Source organism: Canis lupus, chromosome 32, assembly GCF_048164855.1.
Source record: "Canis lupus baileyi chromosome 32, mCanLup2.hap1, whole genome shotgun sequence".
NCBI classification, from domain to species: domain Eukaryota; kingdom Metazoa; phylum Chordata; class Mammalia; order Carnivora; family Canidae; genus Canis; species Canis lupus.
The window spans coordinates 4,573,961-4,595,149 of NC_132869.1; the positions used below are offsets into that span (position 1 = coordinate 4,573,961).

The window sequence follows — 21,189 nt, forward strand, 5'->3', positions numbered from 1 at the left end:
AAATGTACGTTGGAGACTAACGAAGTCATGTGTCTACCACAGACACCCTATGCTCTGTTGAGTCTCAAGACTTCTGAAAGGGAAACTCTTAATGCAGGGTATGATTCTTAAGCCACTTGGTTCCTCACCTGACCCGTGTGTTCCGTTTCATCTTTATTAATCAGATACATCAGGAAGAACCTGAAACAAGGGGAAAAAGGTACAATAAGTGAGACAAAGACAATTTTACTTTGGTTAGTCTTTTTGTGAGGAGAAGTTCTTTTTACCATTCCTAAACCTTGAGCTGAGAGCCCTTTGGAGGAAGCGTTTTGGCTACCTTTCTAAAAAATCCTTAACAGGGGCACCTGGATGGCTCAGTCAGTTGAGTGTCTGACTCAATTTGGGCTCCAGTCATGAACTCAGGGTTACGGGATCGAGCCCCGTGTGGGGCTCTGCACTGCTTAACATTCCCTCTCCCCACCCCCACCCCAGCTTGCATGTTCTTTCTCTAGGATTTTTTTTTAAACACTAAAATGGTCACCAAAACTCTTACTGTATGATTAATAATAGGTAAATGTAGAACTGAAATTGTGTGTCTCAAAGATATATCATGAAAAAAGGTAAAAAGTATTTAACCTCATTAAGTTCTCTTCAGAAATAGAGTTTGGTTTGTATTATGGCCATCTGAGAAATGCCAGTGCAGTTCACACATTCTGACCATGGTGGAGCTAAGGTTTGAGTCTGTCCATCTGGTATACCCAGGTTCCTTGGGGCCTGGGCTGGTCTATCAGCTCACACTGCATGACCTCAGAGATCCTCTCAAAGATTGGACTGTGAGACTGAGGGTGGAGAGAACCTGAGCCCCAGATTTCAGATTCTCTCAGAGTCCCCTTAGATGTATAGCTTCAGAGGCCGTAAACAGATTTGGTTCCGTCCTCCTTTTTCCCTTGAGACTCAGGCATGGAGGACATTATCTCCTAGCATATTTATTTGACAAAGCACCATTTTTAGGGGGTTTCAGACATGAATGAGATGGGTCCTCTCTCCTCAAGCAGGCTGCGAGAGGTACACAGAGCCAGAGGAAGACTACTATAATATCTAGTGCGATGGGAGGATGTAGAAGGGGGACAGCATTACAGCACCCTTTCACGTTTCTCTGCTCCAAGGTCCTGATGAATGGCCAAGTGCTCACCATTTATAGAAGGACATCCATCCTGATCACCTCCATGAACATGAAAATTCTCTTCATGAGAATTAACAATGATGAATCCTCCTGACTTGAGAAAGGGTAAAGGTTTTTTTTTTTTTTTCCTTAAACTCCTATTCTAGCAAAGAGCTAGGTCTTTGCTCCTTCCCTTTGATAACAACACCTTTCCCAAAGGCTAAGCCTGTTCCATCCTAAAGATCAGTTTTTCCTAAACAGTAAAATGCAGACCCAGAGGGGAGCTTTTCTTTTCTTGAAAATGATCACGTAGAGAATCTGAATTGCCAGGTAGTCTCTATTTCAGTTACGAGCTTCATACGCAGTCCATGGCACATAATAGGCTCTGAAAATCTTATTCCTGAGGGAAAGCTTTATTCAGAACAAGTGAAATACTTATTAGCACCTTCTGGGGGCCAACCACTATGCCAAGTGCTAGGATAGAGCAGCATGAAATACCCACATCCCCACTACCCAGCCCTCCTGGCACTTGCATGTTCCCCGGAGAGGACAGGCAGGGTGAGGCCTGCAGGTGAACCACAGGATCCAGCACCATGCAGGTCACTGACCACTGTGACAGGAGCAAATGTGGTGGGGGTGGGAGGCGGGGGAGGGCCCGTCTGGAATGGGTTCAGAGGGGACCAGGAAGAGAAAGATGGAGGACTGTGAGCCCAGACACTCTGAGCTTCACTGGAAGGGCAGAAAGTAGCGGGGCAGTAGCTGGAAGTAAAAGTGGGGCTGTAGGCTTTGTTCTTGGGTTAGGGTTAAAAACCAACACTCGAGCGGTGATGGGGAAAGTTCAGTAGAGAAGGAGAGACGGAGGCTTGGGGTCCCGTCCCCGGCGGAGGCTGTCCTTTGCTAGGAGCCTGGAAAGCCCCCCGCACACATCGGTCAGAACGTGGGCCGGGTGGGGGGGGACGTCCTCGAGGTGTCCCCACTCAACTCTACTTGGGGAAAGAGGCGGAAATGGGGCCTGGAGGTGCGCAGGGGGCATCGCCCTTTAGTTCATTCTGTCCCCGCCCCGGCCCCTGTGGAGCGAGGGCACTCACAGATAGTTGGCCAAGTTGTGCTCCTGTAAGGTGTGTGTCTCGAAGCCATGAGGAGTCGTGTCAAAGTAGTCGTTGCCAATCCCGCAGATGAAGCACTTAGTCTACGGCGAAGGAGAGAGGCAGCAGGAGCGTCAGCACGTGCTACCTGGCGGGAGGGGAGGGGCCGCAGTCTCCCGACGGGGGACCGTGCAGACTCGGTCTCCAGTGCTCTGGCGTTAGTCATCCCCCCGGTGCCACGGAGCCGCTGCCAGCCGAGCGGAGTGGGGGGGGGGTGCGGGGAGGGTGCAGCGGAGCAGCACCAGGTGGGAGCAGGCCCAAGGATTCTAGACCCATGGCCGCAAGGCACACACAGCTGGGGCCAGTCCAGCGTTACCTCCATGTCCTCGCGCACTTGTTCCTGCTGGTCTCTCAGCTCTCCAAAGGCGTCGATGATGAGACCTGGTATTTTAAATACAGAGACAGGTAAAGCACCTCAGGGAGCTGCAGGCTGGCTCGGGGCAGAGGCTCAGCAGCAGAGGCCACGGTGTTTGCAAGAAAGTGACCATCGGGCTCAACCTGTAAAGCACAGTCAGACAAAGCAAGTTCTCGAGTGGCACATGCTGGCCCGCGTCTGTGCTCCCCCTCACCCCACCTTTGTGCGGCGGTCTACACTGGCCCGCCCGCCCTGACCACCTGGTCGCCCCCACGCAGCCTGTGGCTCAGTCTTCCTGGCAGCGCCATAGGCACTGATGGGTACCGGGATGCCTATGCGGTTAGTCTCTCCTCCGCCCCTATCTCCGAGGGCCACCGCAGCACCGGCAGGTCCTGGGTGTGCACCTTCCCTTGGTCTGCTGCTGTACTCGTGTCTACGTGTCTTTGCTCTCTTGTTTCCATCCCATTGCTCCCCCGACTTGGCTCTGAAGGACCGAGCACAGTTAGTGGCATGACGCAAACTAAAGTCATCACCGTTCTTCATTCCTGACAACCTAGTGACTAGAATATCAGCACCCCTCCCCCCAGGGAACGCTGGCTCGCTCTCAGGACTCCCCTCTCCGCTCCTTCGTCACCACAGGGTCTGGGAGAAAATGAGGGCAGGAGCCGAGGCTGCAGGACAAGACCTGCCACGGGAGGCACCGGGGAGCTGAGGGAGGAGCACACCAGCACCTCGGGGCGGGGGGACAGGAGCTGGGCTGGACCCCCACTTGGATTCACAGGTTCCTGGTGTGAGTTCCTGGGTACGGCTGCGTGTGGCTCACGCTCGCACGGCAGATGCTCAGTAGGTTTCTGCTGAATAAGCGAGTCCGACGAGTGTGAACCTCCACTCACAGGCCCAGGCCCAGAGGGTAGGGAACCAGGCGTACGCCCTGCTCGTACCTCCCACGAGCGGCAGCCCACCTTGAATGATGGCCAGCAGGATGACGATGACAAAGAAGAAGAACGTGATGTCGAAGACAATGCGGTACATTTCGTAGGGGTCACCGGCGGGGTCTTCAATTTCGTCACCGATGCCGCCCCCGGCTCGCACTCCCACGTACATGTGGAACAGGTAACACTGGGGAACGGCAAGAATGGCAGTTTTGGGGAAAGTCGCAGGGTGTTGTTTTTAGCCTGCCAGTCAGCGGACCTTTCAGCCCCGCGGCTCCTGCCGTCCCCCACGCCCCCCATCGCAGGTGAAAGCCTTGTCACACTCGGCCTATAGCAGATATTCTTCCCTCATTAAAGGGAGAGGAAAGGGGTGAACGATTTGAGGTCCGCAGGGGGATGCCTGGGGGGTGCAGAAGTCCAACTGCCCCGAGGCTGCTGGTGCCTCCCAGGAGGTTGAGGGCCTGGCTGGGGTGGGGGGGGGGAACCTAGGGGGGTGCTGGCCCTACAGCGGGCACAGGCAGTGACGTGGGAGGCTGGGGCAGCAAGGCGACGCATGTGGGGCCTGCGGGGGCGCCTGACGGGAGGGCAGCAGGACCGCCTCCACCTGTTCTTACTGCCTGGAGAGCTGACCATGGACCAGGGCGCCTGGCACGCGGTGTCCCTGCAGCCCGTCACCATGAACATCTTGAGGTGTGGGTGCCCCCCTTCTAGCGGCTGGTCCCCCCCTCCCCGACCATAGTGGTCTTTTTGCGAGAACCGCCCCGGGGCTGGTTGGAACACATGGAGCCCCTGATCCCTGGGACCCGGCCCAGCTCTCCGAGACACAGAACTGAAGCTGGACTCCCAAGCAACTTCGGTGCAGGTCCATTGACATCCAGGCCAAGGTAGCAGCATCCTGGACACCTGTGGAGGTGGCCAAGACCTGCTAGGCCCAGGACACCTACAGCCCCCCGCTCCTCCTCTCGTCCATCTATCTGTCCGTCTGCCTGGGCACTTCCACTCTAATGTCTGGTCCGCGCTGGCGGTGGGCTCTCACCGTCATCATGTCGTCACACTTCATGTCCGGCTCATCATCATCTTCACTCTTGTTGTAGAACTTGCGAAAGAAGTTGAAGGCCACCACGGTGTAGAGGTAGACCACCACAGCCAGGAGACCCACGGTCAGGACCAGCTGGCAGCAGGAGGGAGAAGGGGGAGGAGGTGGGTCCACCCCGAGAGCTTCTCGGGAGACCCCAAGTGAACAAGAAAGGTGTGGTGGGAAGGGGACAGAGGAAGGGGTGGCAGCAAAGGCTGTCCTACTGCAGGTGGACATCACGGGGCTAGGGGGATAAGACAGGGATGGGGGGTGGGCTAAATTCTCTATCCCCCCACATTCATAGCCTCCAGCATCCCAGAATGTGAGCGAATCTGGAAATCAGGCCTTTAAAGAGGTAAACTGCAATGACAGAACTGCCCCCTCTCCAGCCTAGGTGGAGTCCTTCTGAGAGGGATTGGGACAGACACAGACACCAGGAGCCACAGGCACTGAGGGGAGAGCAAGTGAAAAAGCAAGAGGGGGCTTCCTAGGAAACGAAGTCTACCCCCACCTTGATCCTAGACCCCTGGCCTGCAGAACCGAGAGGAAACAAAGCTAGCAGCCTGCCATTCTGGGTGGTGGCCCTAGCAGACATGTGCTGGGATTGGGGATTGGGCCTCAGCAACCTAAGGAGGGATTTAAGGACTGCACAGTGACAGTGCTGGGAAGAGGAAGGGTCTCTTGCTTTTTTGGCAGGGACAGCAGTGAGTGGAAGCTTCACGATATGGCTTCTACTCTAATGCTGCTTCTAAAGAGTTCAAAGCTTCTTTGGACGGAGGAGGCCCCTTACATGTTTTCATAAAGAACCACGAGTGGATAATTGTCACAGCTTTGAAGTTGCTGTAGGAATCATCTAAGATGGTTTAGCAAAGCGACATTTTTCATGATTAAGAAGCCTGCCTAGAACCTTTGCAGGGTCACAGGGCATGCTCGTTTCCCGGTTCTAGGAAGTACTATGAATGAGGACCCTGTGGGACCTACTTATCTGATCCATAGGAGGGACTGGGGGTGAGCCGGGGCTTCCGAGATCACAGTCAGAATGAAGAGACCTTTTGCTCTCCACTGTCAAGGTGCCACACAAAAGGGGCAGAGGCATGAGGATGAAGATAAATACCACCAGAAACGTATTCAAAGGCTTCTCTGGGGCAGCCCGGGTGGTGCAGCGGTTTAGTGCTGCCTTCGGCCCAGAGCGTGATCCTGGAGACCCGGGATTGAGTCCCACGTCGGGCTCCCTGCATGGAGCCTGCTTTGCCCTCTGCCTGTGTCTCTGCCTCTCTGTCTCTGTCTCTCTCTCTCTGCCTCTCATGAATAAATAAATAAAATCTTAAAAAAAAAAAAAAAAAGGCTTCTCTGAATGATGAATAGCAACTTCCCAAACCTCAGACAGCAGACCGCACAGAATGCAGTTGGTTTTAGAAACAGAAAGAACCTGGGCTTTGCACCAAAGAAGAAATGGGCTAGTCCTTCCACTTAGTGGCTGTGTGTCTTGGGTGAGACACTTGGCCTCTCTGAGCTTCAGTTCTCTTACCTGTCAAGGGAGCATCACAGCTACCTTATGAGGTAGTTGTGAGCCCGTCACAGTACCTGGCATGAGCTGGGCATGTATTTTTTCTAGATTTTCAGCAAGCCCATATAGGAAATTCATGGTCTAAAGTTTCCATTTCAGGTACAGTTTTGTGTGACGCCATCAAGCCACATCAATAAAAACCCGTTTCAACATCTGAGTAAAGGGGAAGGAAATAATTCTACGAGAACGTGTGGTAGCCCTGGTGTTGCACAGATCACCCTGGGGGAAATGTTGCTTTTATAGGGTCAAACTTCCCACAGTGCACATGTAAAAACACACAATGGCCTTTCTCCCAGGAACCTATAAGGAACCTAAAGGGAAGCATTCAACACTCGAGGCAAACATCTAGATCACAGATTCTGTTACTGCCTCCCCAAACTTCAGCAACTTGTGTGTGGCAGCCAAGCTTTATCTCTAGCTTTTCTCCATTCTTTTTATCACCAACCAAACAAGAAACATTGACTGTTGCCATTACCAAAAACCTAGAAGAAAGAGATGATCCTCATGATCCTCATACCTGATGATCTAGCACCTTTGATCTTTTAGAAATTTTTGTGAGTATACTTGACAATCTTATGCCAGTTTCAGGTGTACAGCACAGTGATGTGGCCTCTCTGTACATTGTGCCGTGCTCCACAGATGTGTGGCTACCGTCTGTCACCATACAATACTATGACAATACCACCCGCTATATATAAAGGGTACCACAATATGCTAATGTTAATTAACATATCTGTCACCTCACACAGTTACAACTACCGTGTGTAGGGTGCGTGTGTGGAAACACTTCAGATCTACTGTCTTAGCAAACTTCAAGTATATGATACAGTACTTTTATAAGCACCATGCTTTACATTAGATACTCAGAATTTATTTGTCTTATAGCTGAACGTTTGTACTCTAACACGACCCCTGGGCCCCATCACCTGGTAACCATCATGCTACTCTCTGGTTCTAGGAGTGGTTCCCACTGTCTCATTTATAAAGTTGCATGTAATGAGGAATGAAATGCTAAGGAGTTTGAATTTGTTGACAAAAGGAGCCATTTGAGGATTTTTAATCAAGGGATTGACCCTGACAACAATGTAGAAAACAGACTGGATATTGAGGAGGCTGGAAATAGCCATATCTATATTGACAGACACAGACACGTACGTGTGTAGGTGAGTATGTGTGTATATATATGTCTACGTCACGTAGAAGCATGTATCAGAAGTCCTTGGGGAGCCTAGTTACCCAGCCTCCAGGGAACAGATCAGATTCATGGAGGGAAGGGTAAACCTGAAAAGGTCTCCAGGGTGACCCTGTTATGTCCATCACCTCCTTCCCTTCCCCTTTCTCCTGATTGATCTAAATGTTCAGTGTTTCCAAAACAAGGTCCTACATCTCTTAAGTGAGGGCTGCAATTTTGCAATGACAGTCAATATTTTCACATTTGGCCAAGAAAGGTGTACTATACGCCATGACGTACACCTTCCCGTCACATACTAGGGTCCTCCCCGTTGTTGGCTTTTTCCTCCTATCCACATCTAGGCCTCTCCTCTTCTGCCCAGTGGAAACCCCAGTACCTGTTTGCCATTGTGAGTTACAGATGACAGAATAGTCCTCAGCGTCTTGAAGCCCATTGCGATGTCCAGCAGATGAGCAGCAAAAAAGAAGTTGTTGTAGTGGCCCAGGACTGACATGGTTGTGTACCAGGCAAGGTAGAGAAACGACTGTGGAGAAAGGAAGCAGAGGCAGTTGAACAACCTTTCAGGCCTTTGTGCCTTGTGATGGGCCCATGAAACCAGCTGTGGTCTGGATACGGACGTGCTAAGGTACCATGACTGGTCTAAGGGTTGCCATGTGAGAGCCCATCCACAGTACACTAACTGATCCCCCTCCGCGCCGCGAAGGCCTCCCGTCTCTGATAAGTGAGCATGGAGTCCTCTTGACACCCTCCCTACATTGTTGCCCTATGGCGGCCGATGACCTCCCCGACCCCGTGGCACAGAACCTTGTATCTCCCGAAGCCATACTCACGTTGTCGGTGAAAACAACTCCCAGTTTCCAGATATGGTACTTCATGTCAATGGAGCTCAGCCTAAAGGGGAGCAAATAATTTTAAAGCTTATAAATGTCAGACTTTAGGTAAGTGTTTAATAAGGGGAAAAGTTAAGTGTTTTCTTTCAGGTTTAATAAGCTGAACACAGCTCTGAGCTTTATCAAGTTGTATGTGTTCCCCGTGGGACCGAGAATGGTAGAATCACACACCCTGAAATTTTAATAAGTCTTTGTCTTTCTGCTCTAACAGGCCTGAAAGCTGGTAGGTCTTTACATTGCTTTGAGGTGGTGTTCTCCCAATATGTTAGAACCTAGAAAAACACCGGAGCCACACCAGGGCCTGAGAGTGCACAGGCGTGCTGTAGTTCTCCGCTCTGGCACACTGAAGAGGGCTGGAAAAGCAAAGGATCCGCTTGGGCAGACTTTGGGTTTGAACTCCTAAGCTCTGTACCATGACACAAGAGAGGCCGCCTCTGCTTTGTTCTCTTCGACTGGGCTGAAATCAAGGGCATTTTTGTCCAAACCTAGGAGTTCCGCAATGCGTTCTGCTCCGTAGAGATCTCCATACTTGTTGATCACCTGGAGAGAGGATGACAGGGTGAGCTCGGGCCACGCACCACAGCATGGTCTCCAGAGCTTTGTTAATGCTCTGGCCTTTTCAAGGGGTTGATGAACACATGATTCAAAATGCAACAGGAAAATAAAGAGGAAAAAAAAATAAGCCCTGGGAGAAAACAGAAGTGGAAAAGACAAAGTGAAAACCACATCTCAAGCTGGTATCTTTTGGAGGGGAGAAGAAAACCAGTACGTACAAAGCAGTGATTGTGTTAAGCTGTTTAGGGCAGATGAGTACAAGAAGGAGCCAAAACCTACATACGTTCATACAGAAGCCCTTCTGTGACTTACTCTTTTCAAGATACCATCATAAAAGCAACAGCAAACATATTTGTGTTTGTATATGTAGAACTTAAAAAAAAAACACACGACATTTCTTTGGTGGCCATGGAAAACACCCCCTGCCTTCCACTGACAAGGCATACCTTTCTCTTGACAAACTTGTCCCAGTAGTTATTAGGGAAAGATCTGAAAAGGAAAATGAAAAGGGGAGTCCTTAACATCAAGGCTGACACATCAAGAAGCTGTGCGATCTGTGTCTGAATCCAGGATCGCTTTGGGCTTTGTCCTGCTCATTCAGAATTCAGACTGATTGAAGCTCAGAGGCACCACACATCTAACTCATCTGTGATTCTGCCTCTCTGTGGTGACTTCTGAAACACCTGGAGAGCCACCCTGCATCTTCGACCTCAAGATTATGGTAAAGAGCCAGGAACTGTGAGGGCAGGCTAGACAGAAACAGGTGCATACATGTTTCTTGATCCCAGTATAACTAGAACAAAACCCTGTGGGAAAACACATGCATTCAAGCTTCGTTCACTGAGTACACAGCTCTTGGTTCACTGAGTACCTGGGGTAGGTGATAGTGATATAGTGGTGGGAAGTGTAGACAAGGTCCCTCACTTGATGATGTTTCTGGAATGGGAATCACCTTTGGTTCGTGTCTGTGGAGTTTTTCTCCAGAAAAACCAGAGTGCTCTTCCCCTCTATTCTCCATCCCTAAGTAGCTCCTGTGGGGTCTGCTCTTCTCAGGGAATTAGATCCTTCCATCTTCTGGAGGTGGCTCCCTTTACCATCCTGTCCCCAGTCCTTCAGGGGAATTTCTTTCCTTAGCCTGGTAACTTCCATCAGCTCCACTGCAAATAGTTTGTGATTGTTAAGGCCCAGGGAGGAACTGTCACTTCCAGGTAGCTTGGCAAAAATCATTTACGATGTTTTTCTCCTGGGGCACCTGGTGGCTCAGTCAGTTCAGCATATGACTTTTGATTTTGGCTCAGGTCATGTCCTCAGGGTCATGAGATGGAGCACCAAGTGGGCTCTGTGCTAGGTGTGGGGCCTGCTTGAGATTCTTTCTCCCCTCTGTCCCTCCCCACCTTGCGTACTTGCTCTCTCTCTCTCCATTTCACAGTGATTGACCTTTCCTGGGAGAGTTCCTTGTGAGTCTAGATCGTCTAGACTGGCCCTTGGTGTGCGCATTCTCAGTTCTGTTTACCTTGTGTCCATTCTCGGCTCTGGTACACAACAGTCTCCTATTCTACAAAGACCACCCACGCTGGGGATAAGGAAGGGAGGACCTCCCTCTACTCATGGACCTCTCCGAAGAATAACCCCCAGCAAATGCCACCTCTCCCCCAACAGACAAGCTTTTCTTTTTTTCCTGTGGGGACAGTGTAGGGGGGGAAGCTAAAGCAATTTCTTTGTTTCAATCATCCAAATGCCACTTAAAAGCAAAAACAAATGCTGAGTTTACAGAGTAAACTGGTAATAGATTTTATCTGGAGGCATAGAAAGGATTATTTTGAATTTCTTCTTTGTACATTTTTCTACATGTATTAGTTTCAGAACCCAAACAAAGTAAATTAGAAAAAAAAAAAAAAAACAATCCTGGCTTCTTCTATCCACATTAAAATCTCCTTTCTCTTCAATCCTTTATACAAATGGTCCATAACATACAGCTCAGCCTTGATCACACTTTGTCCTAAGTAGAAAATTCTGTAAGTGATGCCTCAGGGCCACTGACTGAAGGCTGCAAGCAAGACCATTTCACAGACGATCTTAACCTTGTCCCCTGACTAGGGATGGGAGCTCCTTGAAGGTAGAAAACATAATTTTACTTGGTAATATTCCTTAGACCATGAGGTAGACAACAGAACCTCCAGAAGGGAAATGCATAAACATTACCTGTGTATGTGGTCAAAAAATAATACAAGATGCTCAACCTCTTTAGAAATGAAGGAGGTGCACGGTGAGATGCTACTACACATCTACGGAATTAGCAAAATTATCTCAGTATCTTAACAAGTTTGACCAAGAGGCAGGGAAGCAGGAACTCTCATACAGTGATGGTTGGAATGTAAATCAAGACAAACATTTGCGTATCCTACTATTCAGCAAATTCCTTCCCTGGTCTCTACTCTAGAGAAACTCTCTTATTGGAACATCAGGTATAAAAGTGTTCATTGTCCCACTGTTTGAAAGAGCCAGAAACTAGAAACAGTTGAAATATCCATTGTCAGGAAAATGGATAACAACATGATATGTACATGATAAATACTTATATAATGGAAAATATGCTGCAGTTTTGAGGATGATCCAACTATGGCCATACACATCAACATGGGCAGGTTCCAGATGCAGTGTTGAACAAAAGTATGACCGTATAATTAACGCATATAGCATAATTCCATTTACATAAAGTTCAAAAACAGTCAACATGAAAGAATGCTTCTGGGGAACATGCCTGAGTGTTAAACTATACTAAGGAAAGGTTGAATATTGCTAAAGCCAGGAGAATAGTTAAGTGGGGCTTGGGAACATCATGATCAGGGAGGATGTCCAGGACTTGAAAGCTATGAGTAACTATTCCATTTGTAAAATTGTGTAGTTCATTATTATGAACTACTTTAAAATACACATTTTATATTTCCTTAACATGTGTGTTTAACAATATAAAAATAAAATAAAAAAGATAGCTCTCTTTGATAGTTAACTGTAAAAAGTAGGTTACTGCAAAGCACTCCATGTACTATGATGCCATGATTGTGGGAAAAAAAAGATTCACCCATGTAATAATTTTAAAACAGCTATTTATGTACTTCTGTGTTCATGGAGTTCATGGACATTTAAGCCACTTCAAAAAAAAATAGCAACTATCCTCATTGGAATGTTTTAGTGTACTTCTCATTAATTCCTTAGATACTTAGATTTTTAGCAACTAAACCGCCTTTTTACTGGGAAGGAGGGCATATATCCTCTTTCACAGACATGAGTATTACTGATAATTGTAGAAAGCTAGCCAAAGAATTGCATTATTTAATAGTATCCAAAATTTCTGTGATGTGATGACATAGGGTCAGAAACGACTTTAGTTTTCCTTATTTGTGTGGATTGGCAAGGACCTGCAGAGGGACAGGCTTTTGATTTGCATACTCCCTTTTTTCTTTTTTCCCCTAAGAGAAGAGTCTTCCCTTTCTAGAAACTATTTTAAAGACCCCAGTTGTGCCTTTATAGAGCTGCCTCCCTCAGTCTGCCTGTCTTTGAATAAAGAGCAATTTTCTTGGGCAGCCCCAGTCACTCAGCGGTTTAGCACCGCCTTCAGCCCAGGGTGTGATCCTGGAGTCCCGGGATCGAGTCCCACATCGGGCTCCCTGCATGGAGCCTGCTTCTCCCTCTGCCTGTGTCTCTGCCTCTCTCTCTGTGTCTGTTATGAATAAATAAATAAACATCTTAAAAAAATAAAAGAAATTTTCTTCCCCCAGGAGTCAGGATTGTTATTTGCAGATGTGCACATTTTGATTGGCACAACTAAGAGTTTCAACACAGTCATCTCTGTTTACATATCCAGCCCTGTATCTCTCCTCTTTCAGCATATTAATTTATCTCAAAACTCTCATTTTCCCAGTTGTGAACACACTGACATTGCCTTCGCTAATGGTGATGGCCATTTTGTGAACAAGTAGAGAAAGGGAATGACGAACTGCTTGATGTCTACCCTGTGCCAGGCACTGCACACACTCATTGATCTCCCAGACTTTGGGAGGTGGTATTTGTTGGGCTGGAGAGACTGGGAACCTCAAAACGGCCGACCGCAGGCCAGCAACCTCCCAATAATGCCGCCTTGCCACCCCACCCCCATCTTCCCGCCATGCCACCTTGCCACCCTACCCTAACTTAGCTTACAAGACCTTGCCCTTAGTTACAGACCCTTACCCTAATTGGAATGCCGCCCTACCCCCATCTTCCCGCCAAAAATTCTTTTTAAACCCCCCCACGGTTTCCCGGGGCGTGACAGCTGGTGACTTCCCCACTCTCTCCCTCCCCTGTGGGCTGTGGAACCTTGCCCGGGAGTGCGTCCCATTAAAAGCCTGTTTTGACCAACTTTTGCTTGGCCTCTCTATTCCATTTCACTACCTGACAGTATTCTCATGCATCTATTAATGAAGAGGAAATCGAGGCTCAAAGGGCTGCATTACCTTGCCCCTTTCACAGACAACTAAGCAATGGAGCTGACCTGCTGTCCCACCTCTGGCCATTGCATCAGTGCTCTTTCCCACCATGGTCCTGATCATACACATGCTACCAACAAAGTAGGCTTAGCACCACAGGTGGTAGCACCCACACCCAGATGGTCCTATTTGAACTGCCTACCAAGTGACAGTGGAAGGAGTCTATTACCAACCAGGGTACTTGTTGGAGAAGACTTCAGAGGTCATCAAACTGCTGTGCCGTATGGGAGCTCTAGAGAAGATGATCAGATAATCTCAGAACCCCCGGGCAAGGGAAACAATTGTGTATGACTCGAACATGGAAAACGAAGTCATACTGTACTGGGCCATCTGGTCTTAATTCCATATGCTCAACACTCCCTGACAATATCCTTGATCCCCCATTATATGCACAGAGATACACACAAGTGTTTGAGGGGCAACAGGCTATTTCACTAGGAAGGCAGCAGAGAAAATAAGTCCTAGAAACCAAAAAAAGGTTTATACTAATCAGCCTGCAAGGCTGGTTAAGAACATGTCATTCTATTTATGGTATAGACTCTTCTTTTTCCTTTTTGGGATGGAGGTGAGGGGACACTTACGGTGTGTTGATTACCAGGCGGTCCCACTGCCCCTTGATGTCATCTTCAGATGGCTGTTCAGTGATGTACAGGCCATCGAACTCCAGCTTCCTGGCAATTTCTTTTTCCCTTTTGAATACCACCAGAGGGACCTAGGAGTGGGAAGACACTAGTTGCTCAGAGAAGGTTTTCTGATTATAGCACCCTCTCCCAAGCATTCCCACCAATTAGCATTTCCAACTTCAGGGCAGTAATCTCTCTCTTTTTATGTTTTTATTATATCATATACTTAATTATTTAAAAAAATAATCTCTATACCTAACCCAGAGCTTGAACTGAAGACGCGGAGATCAAGAGTCACATCTCCTCCGACTGAGCCAGCCAAGTGCCCCTGGGGCAGTAATCTCTTTGTAGTAGGATTCTTAGGGTTCCTAGTTGTGGATCTAAAGTCAAATCTCTTCTTACTCCTTTGGCTAATTCGCCTCCCTCCAAAAATCTGGTTTCATTTGGGCCACCTTCAAGCCTTGGATTAAATAGCTGATATAATACAAACTGGACTCCTTGACCCATCCTGGAAAGAAGGCCATATTTAGACCAGTACCTAGGCCAAATGAGTTAGGTCCCCTAGGACTCTTAGGCTAGAGTTGATCCAAGACTTAGAAAGAAAATGAATTATTCTGGAATGGATTGGTCAGCCACACGAATACCATGGCATGTTCCAGCCCCCTTCAGTGGCTACAGTCATCTCCATCTCATGGTATTGATGCTTGGTTGGTGAAACGTGGTTTGCTTGCTAGGAGGAGAGGGTTCACTAGGCTCTGTATAGTCTTCTGGTATTGAACTTTTCTTCTTGAGAATGACCACTTACTGGTTCCCGACTATCACTCCCCATTCTCTTACAGTTTTAACTGTCATTCTAGGCTAGAGATGGTGTCATGGCTATGATGACCTACCACCAAAAAAGTACACAGAAAAGGAGGGGTAAGTATCTACTTGCTCCAACCATCATCACATATACTTCAAGTAAGGGACAGAGTCAGTGAGGTCAAAGGAGACTACCGAAATCCCTGGAAATGAATAGTAGCCAAGGCTCCTCTAGCCAGGAAAGCCTAATACGGACAGAGCTGGAGCCTGTCATTCGGCTGGAAAGCTACTGGTTACTTGGCAACATCCCTCAGGCCTTGGTCTCCAGATGATTTCTTCCAATAACTCTTTCTCAAAGCTTTTGATATCCATAAGCCCCACACTATTTCTTTATTTCCAAGAAAAAAGAGACAAAATTTAGATCACGATTTGTAAAGAGTTACTTCTTGTCCTTTTTTTTAATTCGAATTCAATTAGCCAACATACAGTACATCATTAGTTTCAGGTGTAGTGTTCAATAATTAATCAGTTGCATGTAACACCCAGTGCCCTTTTTCTTCTTTAAAGTGACAAAACACCACCAAGGAGATAAAAGACTAAGGACAGGAAGGTGGCAAAGGCTATTAATAGGCATTTGCACACTGTGAAGAATCAATGATGGCTGCTAGATGATGGATGATGTGGGAGGGAAGGCAAAGGTAAAGCTACACTGACTAACATCTGCTGTCTTCTCAGAGGACTCTGAATAATAATAATAATACCAAGGTTTAGGGCAGTACTCATCTCTGGAACTTGAAGCACGCCCCCTTCAGTCTTCTAAGGGTTTGCAAACCCTTGTAAGTAGGATCGGCACATCTTTATTCCCTAGGTAGTGTTTACCTTTTGTTTTCTCTAGGTCCCTAGTATATGTGCATCAAATCTAATAAGCTGAGCCCTGGGATGCTAAACCATACAGTAAACCAGTAACATGCTCTCACGGTTACTATGTTTGGTGTTCTGAGTCCTTTTATACCTGTTAATTTAACAGCCTCAGACACTTTTAGGAGTTGGTAGTATTATTATAATGCTCATTTTTACAGATGAGGAATCAGAGGAATGGTGAGGTTAGTGGTAAAACTGAGTCCCACCCAGGCAGCCTGGCTCCAGAATCTGTGCTTTCATTATGACAAAGGAGTCTTTGGTGTGGGTTAGGGCACACGGTCTCCCCAGGGGGATAGCTGGATTTCCTGCATGATATTATAGTTCACTGGGGGTAGTGAGGACTAGAAGGATAGGAATATATGTTTTGGACTCTTCCCAGGGAGAAGATCGTTTGATCTATGGCCAAGGAGACTTCCCACTTAAGAAAAAAATGTAATGAGGAAAAAGATGTGGTATAGCAGCAACAGAACTGGACTTAGAACACCAAAAAATAGAATAGAACGACTCACAGGAATAAACAAAGATTCATATAACCATAGTAGTGTCTGAAGATGGCCCCAGTGAACCATGTCTGCTGGTATTCATTCCCTGTGTGGCTCCCCCTCACCTCCTGTGCAATGAATCTGAGCTGACCCTGTAACTTTCTGCCACCAATAAAAGGCAGTAAAAATGACACTGTGCCAGTTCTAGGCCTAAGCCTTAAGAAGGGCCAGCAGCTTCCACTTCTGTCCTCCTCTTGGAGACCCCAGGCCACCATCATATACAAGAAGTCCAGCTCCCTTGCTGGTGAGAACACATGGAGAGGCCCGTGGAAAGAGGGATGCCCTGCCCCTTGGAGAAAGAGGCCCAGATGCCCCAGCTGAGCCCAGCCTTCCAGCTCTTCCCTTGTCACTGTGCCAGGCATGAGGGTGTGCCATCGTGGATAAGCCAGCCCAGCGAGCAGACAATTGCTGACACAGCTGCCTTCACATGGAGCAGAGGAACTGCTCAAATGTGCCCAGTCAACCCATGGGATCAGAGAGTCAAAATGACTCTTATTGTAAGCCACTAAGTTTTAGGGGCAGTTTGTTATATAGCACGAGATAACTGAAACAGTAATCCACCAGCAAGTTTTCTTCTAATATCCTGAATAGTTGAAACCTAATAAATTTTGGAAGGTGAAAAGCATTTTTTAAAAAAGATTTTATTTATTCATGAGAGACACACAGAGAGAGGTAGAGACACAGGCAGAGGGAGAAGCAGGCTGCATGCAGGGAGTCTGATGTGAGATTCCATCCCAGGTCTCCAGGATCACGCCCTGGGCTGAAGGTGTCGCTAAGCTGCTGAGCCACCCAGGCTGCCAGAAAAGCATTTTAATAATAATTCCAACCTAAGTTCAAAGATCAGAAGCAGTTCTCATTACTAGCTCTATGTGTGACTTAGCCTGGCGATTATTAATCCTATGAACCTCAACAGGAAGTGCCTGAAAAGGGACTCCCAGAGCAAGGCTTCTCAAACTACTGTGAATACAGATCACCTGGGAGGCATGCAGAGTTGTAGATTTTGGTTTAAAAGACTCAGGATGTGGCAAGATTCTGCAGTTCTAACCTGCTCCCTGGTGATGGCAATGGCACCATTCCATGACTTCAGTCTGTGGGCAAAAAGTTCCGGAGAACAATGGCCTGGCTGGGCTCAAAATTCCCTGAGGAGTGATACTAGATTCAGAGTGGCCCGCAACTCACCTTCAGGCAGTAATAGCCCACCACACAGACCAAAGAGATGATGGTGTGGATAATGGCCAAAGCCCGCAACGTCGGTGCCATATACCCAGTGCTCTCCTGCAGAACAAAGAACACCATCGCTTCTTCTTCTTCTTCATCATTAAAGGAATTCCACAGATTTGCAATGTCCTCTGTCTCTTCTTCTAGAGGTTCTTCAGTAACCTGGCCCAAGACACACACTGTCTTTTAAAAGGAGTCTCTGCCACTGGGCTCTCTCCTATTTTTTAGATTTCTAGCATATGTTGCACCCATAGTAGTGATGCAGCAGTACGTGCTGAGTGAGTGAGGTTTATATAACTTATTACTAGGAATCTGCAGTATCTCTAATAACTACAAACAAAATTTTTAAGACACAGAGATGGCCTCTTGAAACAAAGCAAAAAATGTCAAAGTTAGGAAAGCTGCACTACATATACTGTAATCCCTATGCCACAGGAGGTGATTTCTGAAACGCTGTGCCCTGGGAGGAGGCCGGGACACAAACATGCACATGTGCACATGCACACACACACTTGTCATTTTCCATTCCCTTTTAGACACCTTTGAACTGCCATTCTTACACAGATGGCCTCCAAATCTACACCTGTGAGGCTTTCCTCCTGCAGCCCCATTCCTGCTGGCTCTCTTCACCTCTATGACTGTCTGCAGCCACGTCAACCATAAGCTAAAAATCAAGCTTTGCCATACCCCTCTATAGACTTCCATTTTTCGTCTACAGACAACAGAAAGCCATTACTAGTTCAACCCAGTGGCAGGTGGGTGTAGGTAAAAGCATGTTTTATAAAAACTAGATTGGTGGTTTTATTTATTATTTTTTTATTTTTTAGATTGGTGGTTTTAGATAGAAAGGGAAAGAGGCAAAAGTTAGAATAGCCAGTTAAAGACTATGTCGAGAATCCAGGACCTATCATTCATTAATTCATTCCACTAACATTTATTTGGTGCCCACAATCTATGAGACTCACTTACCAATGTTCAAAGTCTTTAATTATCCTGATTAGTCCCTCTTGTCTCACTTCCAAAACCTAGCTACTATTAATTCTTCCTTCATAATGGCTCTAACATCTAGGCCAATGACAATGACTTTCTGTTGACTTATCCTTTAAGGAAAGAACTACACTTATTATTCATTTTGAAATATACCAGAGTGCCCAATATAGTGCCCATATAGTAAGCACCCAACACATATTTGGAGAGTTTATGCAGTAATCATGAGAAAGCCTGAACTATGGAAATAGTGCCCTTACTGGCTTCCCTGGCCAGCAGTGTCTCCATTCTTCATGCCGCTAAAGACCGTATCCTTATAGAAGCCAATGTATTAGAAACTTCCTTAGATATTAGAGTTTTTGCTCTAGTTAACAGCATAATTTCTATTATGATTTTTTTAAAAAAGTATATAGATATTTAGCAAATAGCTCCTGAATGTGGTATCACCTTGTAAAAGAGCAGAATGAAGTTGATAGCGAAGGCGACAAACAGAGCGAGGAACCTCAGGTTGTAGAAATTCCTGGCCAGGTAATGCTGAAAAGGAAAGGACAGGCACAAGTAGAATAGTTTTGGAAGGGAAAGAGACCTTCCTTTCCTCAAACCAAAGAACTTTTCTAGTTAGAAATGTATCCCTACTCTTGGTAACCATTCTTCTAAGAGAATCTGGACTTATTTCGGGTGGAACTGAGATGTGAGATGTTGATTTAAAAAAGAATTGCTGAGAATGATGCTCAAAGGAAACTTGCTCTGAGTTACCCCTCAGGGAACAAAATGCCTAAACATGTCCCCAGCAGAGGATTCAAATGCTGTTGTGAAGGTGCTCGTGTGTGTGTGTGTGTGTGTGTGTGTGTGTGTTCTACATAGAATGTAGTCTATTTGGAAATTATGAGTACTTGAGGCCCCCAGAAAAGCCCTGTAGCTCCCACACTGGAGGTGGCCAGTCTTTGGCTTAGAGTCTTGTCCCTTGTAAGTCACGGAGCCTCTGCCTCTGCCCTCTCAGGGGGGAGCATTCCCACTGCCACCTTCTCCAGATAAACCAGCCCTTGAGGACTGAAATGGTAGCTGCTTGGGGAAAACTCTCAAGCTGTCTGTGGAGGGGGCTCTCACCAATGGTGTTGGGGAAGGTGTCCTCCTGGCCATAAGCAACTGTTCTCAGTGGGCAGTATGTCAGAGGAAGGACATCACAAGCTCTGGTAGGATGCATGTGGGATAAAAAAACTTCTGAGGAGTAATAAGAGAACCTAACACAAGCATATTCTTTTTGTATCCCAAATGATCCAATTACTTCTGACCTTTGGACTATGATTGGCCAAGTATGCACATGACACACATAAAGGACCAGATAGAATGGGTTATCTGCACCCTCCTGCCCTGCAGAGAGCACATGCAGGGCTGGGTAGCAGGGTAGGAGTGCTTGGCCTTCCCCAGGTTACCCTCTTTTCCTTTTCCTCCAACACGAAAGGAACAGACAGGTGAAGGAGAAGAGGAGAGAAAGAGGATCAACAATGAAACAGAATGTGGCCATGGTCTGAGGTCTATGCCAGGAGTGGGGCCAAGGCTGGAGTGCTTACCAGTAACTTGGTCTGATAGATTTCCAGCCCTTTGAAGAAATTAGCCATGAAGGCTTCAGGCTTCTCGACTTTCTGGCCCCGCCGTGGCTTCTTCTTCTTTGTCACTTCTGCCCACGGGGCCTCGGCCTGTTCTTCCTCTTTGGCCATATCCTCCTTCTCCCCATCTTCTAGGCTGTAGGAATGAGAAACCCATTCAGTGTAGAAGGGCAGCTGGAGGCCTGGCCCCGATAAGGAGACTAGATTAAAAAGAAATCTTGTAATTATTCCTCGAGGGTGGGAACTTCAAGTCTGCATTTCCCCACAGTGCCTCGATGTCACCTTGGGATTTAATGAGCGATGATGCCACTTTGATGAGCCACAGTCACAGGGAGGTGTCAGTTGTAAATAAGTTTGTAATCCTCTTCTGATATGTAGCTGAGCAACTTTTTTCCCTTTGGAAAAGTTGTCCTTTACTTTTTTTTTTGTCCTTTACTTTTTAAGACTGTTGGAATTAGTAGTAGTACCTATTCTTCTAAGCTTGTGCTAGGAATCAAGTGGGATACTATATAAAAGATCCTGGCACACTAGGCCTCCTGAGTGGCTCAGTCGGTTAAGCATCCAACTCTTGATTTCAGCTCAGGTCATGATCTCAGGGTCATATGATGGAGCCCCATGTCATGCTCCAAGCTCAGTGGGGAGTCTGCTTGAGATTCTTTTCCTCTCCCTCTCCTACTTCCCCTCCCCCTCCACTTGCACACACTTTCTCGAGGGGAAAAAAAAAGACCTTAGCACAGACCCTGACATGTCATATGTATTCAATACATTAGATATCACTACCACTACCATTGTATGAAGCTGCCAACTGTGTTCAAGAATTCGTTTGGCCAGGGGCTCCTGGGTGGCTCAGTGGTTGAGCATCTGCCTTTGGCTCAGGGCGTGATCCCGGGGCCTATGTCTCTGCCTCTCTCACTCTGTGTCTCTCATGAATAAATAAATAAAATCTTAAAAAAAAATTCGTTTGGCCAGACAGTGATATTCTGATCTACTAGTGCAATGACAAAGTTACTGTGATTAATAGAATGTGTTTACTGTATAGCTGGGGCAGAAAGAAGTATTTCTGGGACTTGCATAATATCTGTTTGTGTTAACAGAAACCAAAATTTCTATTT

The 21,189-nt window shown here is 47.0% G+C and overlaps 1 protein-coding gene across 1 annotated transcript in view; it reads right to left on the bottom strand.

Annotated features, from left to right (window-relative positions):
• Positions 1–21,189, bottom strand: part of RYR3 (ryanodine receptor 3) — a 500,519-nt gene that overhangs the window by 1,686 nt on the left and 477,644 nt on the right. Inside the window, exons 90-102 of the mRNA XM_072808654.1 lie at positions 20,042–20,213; positions 18,918–19,004; positions 17,445–17,645; positions 13,960–14,090; positions 9,299–9,341; positions 8,710–8,837; positions 8,238–8,298; positions 7,784–7,930; positions 4,610–4,744; positions 3,604–3,760; positions 2,603–2,667; positions 2,230–2,330; positions 129–180 (exon numbers count right to left, since the gene is read on the bottom strand). Coding sequence (XP_072664755.1) covers positions 129–180; positions 2,230–2,330; positions 2,603–2,667; positions 3,604–3,760; positions 4,610–4,744; positions 7,784–7,930; positions 8,238–8,298; positions 8,710–8,837; positions 9,299–9,341; positions 13,960–14,090; positions 17,445–17,645; positions 18,918–19,004; positions 20,042–20,213 — 1,480 coding nt within the window. The remainder of the gene's footprint in view (positions 1–128; positions 181–2,229; positions 2,331–2,602; positions 2,668–3,603; positions 3,761–4,609; positions 4,745–7,783; positions 7,931–8,237; positions 8,299–8,709; positions 8,838–9,298; positions 9,342–13,959; positions 14,091–17,444; positions 17,646–18,917; positions 19,005–20,041; positions 20,214–21,189) is intronic.